At 57.4% G+C, this 13,728-nt stretch overlaps 1 protein-coding gene across 2 annotated transcripts in view; it reads left to right on the top strand.

Moving 5' to 3' along the window:
* Window positions 1-13,728, top strand: part of PITPNM3 (PITPNM family member 3) — a 91,238-nt gene that overhangs the window by 70,512 nt on the left and 6,998 nt on the right. For both annotated transcript variants that reach the window (XM_067714007.1, XM_067714006.1), the window contains exons 10-17: window positions 578-750; window positions 2,028-2,198; window positions 3,468-3,662; window positions 4,202-4,350; window positions 7,126-7,242; window positions 9,627-9,743; window positions 10,048-10,196; window positions 10,478-10,627. In XM_067714007.1, coding sequence (XP_067570108.1) covers window positions 578-750; window positions 2,028-2,198; window positions 3,468-3,662; window positions 4,202-4,350; window positions 7,126-7,242; window positions 9,627-9,743; window positions 10,048-10,196; window positions 10,478-10,627 — 1,221 coding nt within the window. The remainder of the gene's footprint in view (window positions 1-577; window positions 751-2,027; window positions 2,199-3,467; window positions 3,663-4,201; window positions 4,351-7,125; window positions 7,243-9,626; window positions 9,744-10,047; window positions 10,197-10,477; window positions 10,628-13,728) is intronic.

Genomic DNA, 13,728 nt, shown 5'->3' with positions numbered 1-13,728 from the left:
GGAACATGAGTTGTTACCATGAAAGCCCTCCTCCTGGCAGAACTGATGTCACCCAGCTGTCTGGCCAGGCCGGGCTTCTCTGCTGGACAGGGCAGGAATTCACAGTGTGGCCATCACAAGACCAGTACGATGGGGCAGACCTGCCAATGCGCAGGGGGCTTAGGTTTTCAGGTGCTCGGTCTATTTTAGTGAAGAAAGTTTGATTGGATCATGGCCACGCGTGTTTGTTCAAGTAGCGTCTGTGGCTGCCTGCGTGCCACGCGGCAGAGTTGAGTTAAGTGGATGTGATGGAGGCCATATGGCCCCCAAAGTCTGAAATATTTACCATCTGGCCCTTTACAGGAAAAGTTGGCTGATTGCTGCCTTACCCAAATGTTGGCCAGGCCTTGGTGTTGGATGCTGAGATGGTCGCCATCTCGTGTCGGTGGTCCATCAAGTGGACTCCGGGTCTGAGCCCCGCCCCAGAGACGGAGGGCTGGGCGCTGCACCCCGGACCTCAGGCTGCTCTGCTAAGTGCTCACCCCCTGCGCTTGGTCCTCCCCTAACCTGCGCTCCCCTGTCTTCCTCCCTCGGCCAGCATCCACTCGAGCGTGCTGAAGGATGAGGCTGAGCCCCCTGTGGCCGGGGGGCCCCAGCTCCCCGAGGTCAGCCTGGGCCGCTTGGATTTTGAGGTGTCCGACTTCTTCCTCTTTGGCTCGCCCCTGGGCCTGGTCCTGGCCATGCGGAGGACGGTGCTGCCCGGACTGGATGGTGGGTATGGCGCGGGCTGGGGTTCAAGATGCCTTTGGGTCACTAGGCCACTGTGTGAGGGCCTGGAATTGGGGAGAGCGGGGCGGGGAGGGCCATGGAGTTGGGGTAGATGAAGAGAGAGGCAAGGAAGAAGAAGAAGGGGTCGGGGGGGGGAGGAGAGTGGGGCAGTTTCCCTAGATGGGCAAAGGTGAGGCAGCTCCTGGTGGATTTCGCTGTCCCTGTCACATGCCCCAGACTGATTTGTGCCCCCATTGTCCAGCTGTCATGCTGTCAGGGAAGAGAAGCCCTATTGCACCCACCCCCTCCATCCCCAGCGCCCAGGCAGGCCCTCTGCAGCCAGGTTGGTCTTACTGCCCCCTGCAGATGCCCTGCTCACCTCAGTGCTTTTGTTCTCGCAGTCCCTGCGGCCTTCAGTGCCTTCTCCCCATCCCTCTAAGATCCACACGGAGGTGGTTTGCACCAGCAGATGGCTTAGCAATGGCTCTGCGGATGTAAGAGGCTGGAGGCACCTCGGAGAACAGTGGATCAGGGATTCTCGAATTTCCTTAGCACCCAAGTTTACCAACAGCCTGCACTATGGAACAGATAAAAAGTGGCGGGGGGGTGTCTGCTAGAAGTGGGGAGAGGAGGCAGAATCCCACGGCTGTCCTTAACGTTGCTAAGGAAACCTAGGGCTCCCTGGATGCTGGACTGTCCAGTCCTCTAAGAGGGACAGTGAGGCACGTTGATGAGCTGAAGCCTCAGTGGAGACACCTGCTGGTCAATGGGAGAAGTGTTCTGTCGGCTCTGGCAAACTAAGAAGTCTACTTACTACCGGGCCTGGGAATTGAGCGGGCCGAAGGAAGGGCTGCTGATCCTGACTGAAAGATCCTAGGTCCGCTTCATAGTTCAGGTGGCAACTAAGCGACAGCTAGAAGAATTTAAAGGAGTTTGACCAGTGGAAATAGTGGAGGGCGTCCTGCTAGGAGGAGGGGCAGCTTGAGCAGAAGCGCAGAGAAAGGAAAGAAGCAAGCCTGGCTGGGGAGTCACCGACGTCCACCGTGGCTGTAGTGCTGGACGCCTACAGCGGTGCTTCTAGGTGGGGCAGGTTGGCAAGGCATTGAAGGCCAAGCTGAACCTGATGGCTTTGATCCTGTCGGTAGCAGGGAGCCATGGCAGGTTCTTGAGCAGAGGAATAGGTTACTCAAAGCTGCAGTGAAGGGAGCCTCCTAGGGCCAAGGGAGCAGGTGCTCAAGGGACTTCCCCCATGTATCCTCCCACTTCCCACCCCCACCCAGGTTTCCAGGTACGTCCTGCCTGCAGTCAGGTCTACAGCTTTTTCCACTGCGCAGACCCCTCTGCCTCCCGGCTTGAACCACTGCTGGAGCCCAAGTTCCACCTGGTGTCGCCCGTCAGCGTGCCCCGCTACCAGAGGTTCCCGCTGGGTGACGGACAGTCCCTCCTCCTTGGTAGGCCCTCAGGAGTATAAGAGTGTGCTGAGCCGGAGGCTGGGCCCCAGCTAGGAGGTGCCCCAGGGCCACCCTCTCTGGTCCAGCCCCTCCAAGCTAGTCAGCTGTCAGAGTGACTAGACTCACCTGAACAAGAACTATGTGCTCTGTGCGGGGGGGACAGGAAGACAGCTGACTCACCTGCCTTCCAAGCAGCCCACCTGTGTGAGCACCTGTTCTGCAGGAGGCATCTTTGGGCTCTGCCCCGTGACCAGCTCCCATGGCCGGGACCAGCATAATACTTGAGTTGTCAGACCTGATTGTAAGTCCGGGGATCCATGCTGAGTGCCATGCCTAGAGCCCAGCCTGGACTCTGGAGGGGCAGGGCACGGACTGGGTCACCCTGGACCGCTTCATGGAAGAGGGGGCCTTCAACCAAGGCATCGGACAGGTGGAGAAGAGCTGGAGGATGGGGGTTGGAGAGATCTTCTGGGTGGAGGGAACATCAGGAGCAAGGACAGGTGGGTTGGGGGGGCGTGGCCTCCAGGGCTTAAGTGGGGTGAGCCAGGCATGGACTGGGGTGAGGCCAAGGGGAGGCCTCTACTGGACAGTCAGGGGCTTGGAGATCAGAGCCTTGTCTCCGTACCACAGTTCAGGAAGTTTAGCCAAGCCAGTTCAGAGATTTGGGCCAGATTGGGGGCGGGGGCTGCTGTGCACATGGCTCATTCAGGATTAAAATCCAATTGACCCCCCCTTGCCCCATTTCAATGGAAACTTAATTTCCAAAGTCCTCTTTTGTCAGGAGCTTCCGTAGATAGAAGGGGCTCTAAAACCTTCCCACATCTTAAAATGTCACTCTCTGCTCAGGGCATCCCCCTGCCCCCAGGGAGTGCCCTCGCTCCCAGGATGGAGGCCCCATTCATTTCCAAGCTCAGCCACAGCCCTCTGTGGCTCAGGGAGGAGTCACATGGTAACGTGCCACCTGTGACCTCAGCTGGTGCTTTGGGGGCAGTGTCCCAGACGCGCCCTCGGCCGCTCTACTGGGGCTGGATGTGATGGTCGGGACCCTGACTCGTGCCTGCGTAACCCATGGCTTGGCGGAGGTGAAATCTGACTGCATACTACGGTGAGGGGGTCCCGTCAGGCTCTGGGGTAAGAGGTGCGGGCTGCCCGCTGGGCAGGTGAGGGAGCAGGCCGGGCTCAGCCTCCCGCCCAGCACGGGGCTGGCGCACACGGGCAGCTTCATCTGAGGCCCACCACTCGGCCTTGACTGTGAAATTCCCCCTCCAGCTGACGCCCTGCACAGCCACAGCTCCCTCTTCCTGGAGGGCAACTCCCGGGGCAGCCCGCCGCTTCTGGAGGCCCCGGCCTCACCCCCTCACGCCCCGAGGTCCCAGCGCCCGGGGCGGAGGATAAGCCAGGGCAGCTCCCACAGTGAGAGCTCGGAGTCCTCGGACAGCCTGGCCCCCGTGGGCACCTCCCGCAGTGAGTGAGGGTCTCCCGGGCCCTGCCTGGATTCGCGGGAGGGGGAACCCTCCTCCGGGTGGCCGCTGGCCCCCTGCCGGGGCTGCCAAGGGCAGGGGAGGAGGGGACAAGGGAATCCAGACCCAGCTCTGACCTCAGAGAGAACTATGACCTCTGACCCTGGACAGGGGCCCTGACCTCTGACCGTGGACTGAGCCGTGACCTTGCCAGGCCTCGACTTAATCCCAACGTTCAGTTTTCCCCCTGGGAGTCCCTGTGACCAACAGCCCTGGGATGAGACTGTGCACGTCTCCGTGGGTCAGGCCCCCATCCTGGGGACCAGTTTGCAGCATGCACCCTGGGGGAGGGGTGGGTACGCGAGGGGGTGGGGGGTCGTTGAAGGCGGAGGAGAGCTCATTCTGAGCCGAGCGCTCTGGCCCCAAACTTGTGCCCCGAGTGGCACATCCACCCCTGGATCCGGGCCCCGGGGTCCCACACTGCCCCTTGGGTCAAAGCCCCGGGCAGGCTGCTCTGACCTTGCCCCCCTCTTGGCCCCGCAGTCACAGCCAAGTGGTGGGGCAGCAAGCGCATCGACTACGCCCTGTACTGCCCCGACGTCCTCACCGCCTTCCCCACCGTGGCCCTGCCCCACCTCTTCCACGCCAGCTACTGGGAGTCCACGGACGTGGTGGCCTTCATCCTGAGACAGGTACTGCCACCCCTTCTTGGGAGGGCCCGTCCTTCTGGGGAGAAGAGGCTGACCTCGCGGGCCACGCTGGACACTGGGAAGGCACCGAAGCGCGGCGAGTCGGGGGGTGACCTGGACAGACAACGCTTTTCCTGAGGAACGCTGGCTTCTGGCCAATGGCGTGGTACTTTCTAGAAAATTAAATAGACACCACGTAGGAGAATGTACCTATGGTTCAACTTGGAGACTGGAGTCATCATGGCTGTTCCCCTGTGGGTCTCAAGGTCCTCGTCTCTAAAATAGGTGGAGAGAGAGGCCAGGGACTGAGGGAGAGCCTGGGGGTGGGTAGAGGCTGGCAGGTGAGGGTCAGATCACATGCATCCTCCACAGCCAAGGTCAGAGGGGGATTTTATACTGGGTCCGATGAGAAGCCACTGCAGAGTTTTGAGTAAGGGAGAGAGATTGATATTTTAGAAGGAAGTCCCGTGGCTGCTGCTTGGAGGGCAGGAGAGCAAGCGTGGGATCCCAACCTTGAGGTGGCGGCTTGGGCTAGGAAGCTGGTGGCAGAGGTGCCGAGGGGCTGCCGGGTTTGAGGTGTGGTGACAGGACCTGCTGACATTCGGGCTGCGAGGGAAAGGGGGGGGGTCCCACGAATCCTGGTTTCCACTCGATTAACTATGGTGACACCATGCCCTAGGGCTGGGGAAGAGCCGGGCTGGGCGGGAGGGGATGCTGAGTCTTGGGTGTGGACCTGGGAAGATGAGACGCCTGTTAGGTGTTGGGAGGGAAGGTGAGTGGAGAGTCTGGGGCTTAGCTGGCTTGGAGATTAAAATGTGGAGTCATCAGAGCTTGGATGGCATTTAAAGCCAGTGATGGGTTACCCTGCTTCTCACACCAATTCCCACGTGTGAGTTTTTTCCCCACAGCAGGCAAGTCTCTGACCTCAGCTGGGTGTCCTACAATTTCACTCAGTTTTGACATTATCTATCTAGAGATATGGTCAGATCCCGCAGGTTAAGGGCTCAGCCCTACAACTGCCCGCCCCGCCCCCATCAGATGTCAATCTTCAGGTTGTCACCTGGGTTTCCCTCTCTTTTTTTTTTAAACATCATGAAAAATTTTTTTCTTTATTTTTTTTGGCTGCGTCGGGTCTTAGTTGGTGCACATGAGATCTTCATCGAGGCATGTGGGTCCTTTCGTTGCAGCGCGTGGGCTCTCCGTTGCTGCGCATGGGCTTCTCTCTAGTTGTGGCATGCAGGTTTTTCTCTCTCTAGTTGTGGCGTGCGGGCTCTGTAGTTTGCGGCACGCGGGCTCTCTTGTTGAGGCGTGTGAGCTCAGTAGTTGCGGCGCGTGGGTTTTAGTTGCCCCGCAGCATGTGGGATCTTAGTTCCCCGACCAGGGATTGAACCCACGTCCCCTGCATTGGAAGGTGGATTCTCTACCACTGGACCACCAGGGAAGTCCCTCACCTGGGTTTTCTGACTCACAGGCTATAGAATGGAGGTTCCAAAGATCCTCTCCTTGGTTTCAGTTAATTTGCTAGAGTGGCTCACAGAACTCAGTTTATTTACTAGATTACTGGTTAATTATAAAAGGATTTTATAAAAAGGAACAGCCAGATGGAAGAGATGCAAAGGGCAGGGTATGGGGAAAGGGGTTGGAGCTTCCATGCCCTCTCTAGGGCACCACTGTCCCCAAATTCCCATGTGTTCACCAACCTGGAAGATCTCCAAACCCCATCCTTTTGGGTTTTTGTGGAGGCTTCATTACATAGACATGATGGATTAAATCACTGGCCATCTGTGATTGCACTCCAACCTCCAGCCCCTCTCCCCTGTCCCGAGGTGGTGATGTGGGGCTGGGGCGGGACTGAAAGTTCCAACCCTCTGATCACAAGGTTGGTTCTCCTGGCAACCAGCCCCATCCTTAGATGCGGTTCAAGTCACCTCATTAACATAACGAAAGACACCTTTGTCCCTCTCACTTAGGAAGTTGCAAGGATTTGAGAAGCTTTGTGCCAGAAATTGGACAAAGACCAAATATATACTTCTTCTTATAAATCACAACATCACAGATACCGAGGGCGTTACTGTAGACGGAGAAGTTCAGGGAGGAGTCCTGGAGCGGATGGACGGGAGGGGGCCGCTGAGTTGGGCAGGATGGAGGCCACAGGGCCTTGGCAAGAATGGCTTCAGGGGAGACACAGGATCAGAAGCTGCCTGGGGTGAGGGAGGGGAGAAGGCGGGGGGGGGGGGGGGAGTGGAGACAGTGCAGGGCGAGTCTTCTCTCTTCTGTGGACTTCTGCTGTCAGGGAGAGCAGGAACATGTCATGGTTGTTGAGAGGGGTCCTAGGGAGAGGCAGTATGACGGCATATTTAGATGCTGAGGAGAATGATCCAGTAGTGAGGGACTAGCCATTGATGTAGGGTTGAGAGGGGAGCTGGCTCCATTATGTTCTTGAGGAGGTGGGTGGGGCTGGGTGGGACCAGATCACCCACCATAATGGGGGAAGGCAGAGAATGGGTACAGACGCAGGTGGCTGCTAGGTTTGGGTGTCGAGAGCAGAGGCTGGTCCAGGCCAGAGCATTTGAGAGACAGTGGTCTGGCCCCAGCTGTCAGGACAGGTGGGCAGAGTGGTAGGTGCTGGGGGCTCCCGGCCTCCTGAGGGTCCCAGGCTGGGAGGTGGGGAGGCCTGGGGGAGGGCCCGACTGGCCGCAAGCTGGAGGGCCCTGACACCATGGGGAGGAGGGAGAGGGGCCCAGATGGCCTGACCCGGAGTCCTGCTGGGCTCATCAGGTGATGCGCTACGAGAGCGTGAACGTCAAGGAGAGCGCTGGCTTGGACCCCGCAGCACTGAGCCCCACCAACCCCCGCGAGAAGTGGCTTCGTAAGAGGACCCAGGTCAAGCTGCGGGTATGTGCTTGTTGGAGGCGCCTACGGGCTGAGGCTGTGGTCTCGGGGAGGTGGGGCTGCCCCCGGGGGCTGGGGCATCCACACGGCGGGGAAGGGCTTTGGTTCGCTCCTCAGATCTCCGTGCTCATACATGCTGGGATTCAGGCTTAGACGAGGCCCCCAGGGCTGCAGTGGAGGGGGAGGGGGGATTGGTGGGATGGGGAGCTGGCTGCCCGTGGCCTGGCTCCACAGGAGCACCACGGGTGGGGCTCCAGGGCGCTGGGGATGGTGAGGAGATGCCAGTTGTGGAGCAATTACTATATGCCAGGCCTCTGTAGACGTACCCAGGGGTCCGAAAGAGTCTTGCACACAACCACAGCCCGGTGTGGCGTTTGTCATCATATAGAGGGAGGCACAGATTAGGAAGAAGATGAAGAGAAGGATTGTCAGGGCAGGCCGTGCGGCGCTTCCCTGAAGAAGCATCGTCTCTGCAAGGTATTGACGTATGAATAGGAGTTCAGTAGGCATACATTCATTTACTCAGCAAACGACGGTCAATACCCACTGTGTCCCAGACCCTTTGCCAGGCAGTGGGGCACAGGGATTTACAAGCACAGCCACTGTTGTGGTGGGCACTTCCAGTCCTGTGGGAACATCAGACGTGGACCCCAAGAACAGTCCTAAATGGTACAAGGTGATCAGTGATCCATGAATCAACTCTTTTTTTGGTAAACATATTTATTGAGCTATAACCACATTTTATACAATTCACCCACTTAAAGTGTGCAATTCAATGTATCTTAGTATATTCACCGATGTGTGCAACCATCATCATGGTTAATTTTAGATCATTTCCATCACCTCCGAAAGAAACCCCTTACCCTTTAGCTACCACTCCGCTCCCCCAGCCCCACTGCCACCCCTAACCTTAAGCGACCACTCATCTACTTTCTGTCTCTATGGCTTTGCCTGTTCTGGACATTTCATATAATGGAATCATACCATAGGTGGTTCCTTGTGTCTGGCTTCTTTCACTGAGCACCTTTCTCAAGGTTCATCCGCATTGTGGTTTGTGTCAGTACTTAATTCCTTTTTATGGCATCTTTCCATGTGTTTATTTCCATGAATGAGCTCTTCCCTTATCGGTATTCTTGTCAGCAGGCCTGCATCTCCCACTTGACTGAGGGTTTCCGGGTCAGGGTCCATGACTGGTTCCTCTCTGCATCCCCAGAGCCCAGCTCTGGGACCAGTGCAGATGAGGTGCCTACAGATGTTTGTTGATTTGAATTGAAATACCATGGAATTGAGAGGAGGCAGAGACCATCTCTGGGGAGTCCACCAGTGCTTCTTGGAGAGGACGAAGTTGAGTCAGGTCTTAGTGGATGGGCTGGAAGAAGGAGGCAGGGGACCAGGGATGCCATAGAAAGTGGGGGGACCAGTGTGAGCAAAGGCCCAGAGGCCTCTGCAGAGCCTGACCTGAAAGAACCAGTGGGGCTTCGAAGGGCAGCAGCAGGAGATGGGACTGAAAAGATTGCCCAGCAAAGTTTTGATGCCAGGCTCAGGATTTGTACTTCATCCTGAGGGCCCCGGGGGGTTAAAAGCTCTGTGCTTTGTAAAGACGGTCGATCTGCCACGGGGAATGTTTTTGAATAAGGGGGCTCCTTTAAGATGCTACTAGCAGAGCCCAGGGGAGAGGTACCTGGGTGTGGGAAAAGACACAGATGTGGATGGTTCTGTAAAGATGGAGTGGTTTGGGTCTTGAAGCCAGGCTGGGAGTGGTGGGCAGCTGGGGCCAACGTAGGGCTACGGAATGAATTGAAACCAGACGTGAAGAAGGATGGGGATGCTGGGATAGTTACAGACAAGTGACGCGACGTCCAGCATTGCTCCAGAATGATCTGGAGCGGGGTGGGGGCATCCAGCCAGGGAAGAGCAGAGCCAGAACGGCCGCGACTGGTTTCCGGCCACACGAGACTTCCTACGCTGTTTTCTCTACTCTTGACATTTAAATCGCCCACGAAGCAAAGACGGATGGTAAACGGCTACTGGATGTGAGCCGTGATGAGGAAGGAGGAAGTGAAGGTGACCCTCAGTTTCCAGCCTGGGGATCTAGAAGGATGCCAGGCTCTGAGGACTGGTTGTTACCTCCAGGCCATGCGGAGAATCAAGAGCGGAGGATGCTGGTCTGCAGGAGCCCGGGGCTCCTTGGAGACCACGTGAGGGTCTAAGGGTCTGTTTCCCTCGTGGACTCCATGGGGACACATCTCGGAAGCTCTAACGAGGTTAATAGGAAGGAAGGCAATATCCGGCGGGTGTGCACCCCTCCAGCTGATCCAGTGGCTGACGTAAGGAAAAAGCCAGGTCAAGTCCCCTTGCAGAAGCTGAGCTGGTTTCTGTCCTTCCAGAATGTCACTGCCAACCACCGGGCCAACGACGTGATTGCTGCCGAAGACGGCCCCCAGGTCCTGGTGGGGCGGTTCATGTACGGGCCCCTCGACATGGTGGCCCTGACCGGGGAGAAGGTACAGAGGCTGGGCCATCCCCTCCTGGGTACCACGTGGCACGTGCGGTGAGGGCTGCGGAAGGCCTGGCTGCACGAGGTGGGAGATGCTCACGCAGGTCAGGGAGGGAGAGCGGGAGTGAGGGATGGACCAGGTGCCTCGGAGAAGCTGGTGTGGCTGCAGTAGAGAGAGGAAAGGTGGTGGGAGCCAGGAACTAGCGTCGGACGGGACCCCAAGCCCTGCTGCCTTGGCAGAGAAGAGCTCCCAAGCCCAGCCCCAGCGCCCCAGCCTTCAGCGGTTCCCCTGGGCCCCTCACTGCCTGCAGGTGGACATCCTGGTGATGGCAGAGCCTTCCTCCGGCCGCTGGGTGCACTTGGACACAGAGATCACGAACAGCAGCGGCCGGATCACGTACAGCGTGCCGCGGCCCCGGCGCCTGGGGCTCGGCGTCTACCCTGTGAAGATGGTCGTCAGGTAAGACCCAGGTGACACTCTCACGGTGCTTTCACCCGGTTCCATGGCCCTGCCAGCCAGGCCTGTCCAGAAGATGGGGGCCTCGAGGTACTGTCTTCGGGACCCTGTCCTTGTCTGCAGGGAGAGAGGAAAATGGGATGCGGTCGCAGCTGTAGCATCAGGAGATGCCGCCCAGGTTCTCTCTCAACCTGGCCCTGACTGAGCTCTGACCCCGGCTGTGGGCTGACCTTGGCCTCAGGCTGACACCTGACCTTGAGCGCACGGCTGGCCATACCTTTCAGGGGCGACCAGACCTGCGCGATGAGCTACCTCACAGTGCTGCCCCGGGGCATGGAGTGCGTGGTCTTCAGCATCGACGGCTCCTTCGCGGCCAGCGTGTCCATCATGGGAAGCGACCCCAAGGTCCGGCCAGGGGCAGTGGACGTTGTCCGGTGAGTGCACCCTCCCTGCAGGGGATGTGTCCCCCCGGGGCAGGGGCCAGCAGCCCTGGGGGATATGGGCCAGGAGCCGGGAGTCCTGGCTTCACCTCCAGCAGTAATTTACTGAGGCCCTTGAGAATCTCGGATGCCCTCCCTCCCTATCTTCCTCCCTCTGTTTATTCTAACACTGAGCATTCTGTGCAGTGAATCAGGCCTGGTCTCTTGCATTCAGATCCCAGTCAGGATAAAATTGGTGTGTTCTGATTACCGGTTGCCGTGGAGCAAATGCTCCGTACTTAGCAACTGAAGATCGTACTTTATTATTCTATCACATCATTGACTGGCTTCTGCTGGGAGTTTCTCCAGCAATGGCAGTCAGGTGGCGGTCCAGGCGGGGGGTCATCTGAGGGCTCCACTGGGCTGGAGGTTCAAGATGTTCAGGATGGATGATGAGCTCATGTGTCTTGTTCCTCGGCTGGGGCGCCTCTTTCTCTCTCTCCATGTGGCTGTTCCATGTGACCAGCCAGGTGGTCTCAGACCAGCCAGACTTTGTACCTGGTGGCTGACTTCCACCATGGTGACCGGCCTCCTCTGGTTCCTAGAGACCCAGCTGGAAGCTACAAGTGTTCTTAGGACCCAGCCTCGGAATTCAGTGTCCTTTCCACTACGTTCTATTGGTTGTAAGTGAGGCGCAGGATCGAACCAGATTCAAGGGGAAGGGACCACATAAAGGTGTGAATACTGGGACACGTGGCTCACTGGGAGGCCATCTTTCAAGACTAGCTAACACAGTGCTAATCGAGAGATTGCAGCTATTACAGCTGATTGGAGAAAGCAGAGCAGACTTCCTGGGGCAGGTGACATTTGAGGCAACTCCTGAAGGACGGATATATATATATATATATATTGCAGTCCATGCCATTGTACAAATATTAGCACATGCAGAAAGACAAATAGAAGAAAATAGAAAACTTTTTTTTTTTTTTTTTGCGGTATGCGGGCCTCTCACTGTTGTGGCCTCTCCTGTCTCGGAGCACAGGCTCCGGACGCGCAGGCTCAGCGGCCATGGCTCACGGGCCCAGCCGCTCCACGGCATGTGGGATCTTCCCAGACCGGGGCACGAACCCGTGTCCCCTGCATCGGCAGGCGGACTCTCAACCACTGCGCCAGCAGGGAAGCCCACAAAACTGGTTTTGATAGGCCAAGAAGGTGACAGGGAAGAACAGAGCACGTGTGGGGAAGAGGTGGGGCAAGTTTAGGGCCATTGGATGTTGGGGGCCAGATTGGGACAGGGCAGGAGGTGCGGCAGGAAGCACAGCTTCCTAGGGCTATTGTACTGCGGAGAGAGGTGCAAACGGATTTTCCACTAGAAAAGCAAAAGAGGTACCACTTTAGTCTCTCCCTCTCTCCCTCCACTCTTTTCTGAGGCTGGCTCTGGGCCAGGCTCTAGGCTGGGCACTGATGCAGAAAGAGATCCTAGTTAGAGGAAATTCACAGTCCAGTGGAGAAAACAAGTCATGGGCATGAGAAACTGTACTCCAGGACTCCAAGGGATCAGAACACCAAGAGTGGGACCGATCCCGGGTCCTGGGAGTTCTTGGGGACTGGGTCAGGGGACTGCCCTGCACCACCCCAGCAGCAGTGGTTACTCTGGGGAGAGAAAACTAGTCTGGCTCAAGGACTCCTACGAGACTGCTCACCTCAAGATGCCCACTGGCCTTGTGGAAACAGGCCCTGGACCTGCTCATTTCAGGGGTCGATCTCCTCCTTATAAGCCTGCGTCCTTTATTCCCATTATATCTTCTCCAAGCCCCTCCCAAGTCAGTGTCCCCCTCCCACACCTGGGAAGGGGAGGCTGTGGTCCTTCCTCTCTGGGGGGCAGTCCATCTGGTGCTCTCATCTCTTCACATGGGCTCCTGGGGCCGCTGCGGTGCTCTCCAAACCTTGCTAAGCATCAGAAGCTGCTTTCTATAATCACAGATCACTGGGTACCCCGTCAGAATTAACCAGAACTCTGGAGGTGACACCTGAGCCTGTGCATTCTTACAAAACCTCCCCAAATCTCTCAGAGCATCTTCCAGGTTTGGAAACCCCCAATCTATGGTGGCCAGTCAGTGGCTAGCGCCACAAAAGCCTGCAATCAGGCCTGGGCTCATCTGACATCTTACAGACAGGATTCCATGTCAGCGGAGAGCACTTGCCCACTGTGAGAGCACAGAGAAGAGAGAGGCAGATCCTGCTTGGAAAGCAGGGAAGGCTTCCTGGAGGAGGTGGCCTTGAAAGATGGGGGGATGGGACCATAAGGAGATGGAGCACAAAGCCTCTCTAGGGCAGGGGTCTGCAGCAGAAGAGCACAGGGCTTGTCTGGGGCAGCAAAGCAGCTCCGTGTGGCTGGGGAGCTGCCATGCTCAAGGGCAGAGTGTGGGGGACCACCAGTGCAGGGGGGCCTTGCGACCTCAGGGCACCGGGGAGCCAGGAATGGCTTTAGGCAAAGGAGTAGTGGGGTTAGATGTGCAATTTACAGAAATCACCATGGAAACAGTACCAAGGATAACAGTAAACTCACTGCCAGGCTTGTTTGGGATGAATGTATTTCATCCTTCAGAAAACCCTAGGTGGTAATTGTTGTTATCAGCCCCATTTTACAGAAGGGGAAACTGAAATCCTGGGGGCGTTAAGTAACCTGCTCGAAGTTGCACGGCCCAGGTTGGATTGCAGTTGGGGGCACTGGAGGGAAAGGGGCCTCCCAGGAGGGTTTTGTAGTGGCCCAGGAGAGCGATGGGTCCTGAGCTAAGGCTAAGAAGTGGAGTTAAACTGAGAGGATGGAGTGAAGATCCTGCCGGGTAGAATCAAAGGCTCCTTGATTGGAGGAGGAAGGACGGGAGACCGAAGGAAAGGGAGGGATCAAAGGCGCTTCTCTCTGGCTCCAGAAGCGTGAGTGATGGTGGTGCATCACAGAGAAGGGGACCCAAGCAGAGGGGCTGGGAGTGGGGGGATCATTTGTGCTGTGGGCATGTGGTTGGTGCCTGTGGGCCATCCGGGGGAGATGGCCAGGACTCACGGGGCTCAACTGGGGGTGCGGACTTCAGGGTGCCCCCTTGTTTTCCCCTAGT

This window comes from Pseudorca crassidens, chromosome 19 (assembly GCF_039906515.1).
Source record: "Pseudorca crassidens isolate mPseCra1 chromosome 19, mPseCra1.hap1, whole genome shotgun sequence".
In the NCBI taxonomy this organism is placed as follows: Eukaryota; Metazoa; Chordata; class Mammalia; order Artiodactyla; family Delphinidae; genus Pseudorca; species Pseudorca crassidens.
This window is presented reverse-complemented; position numbering and strand designations above follow the sequence as displayed.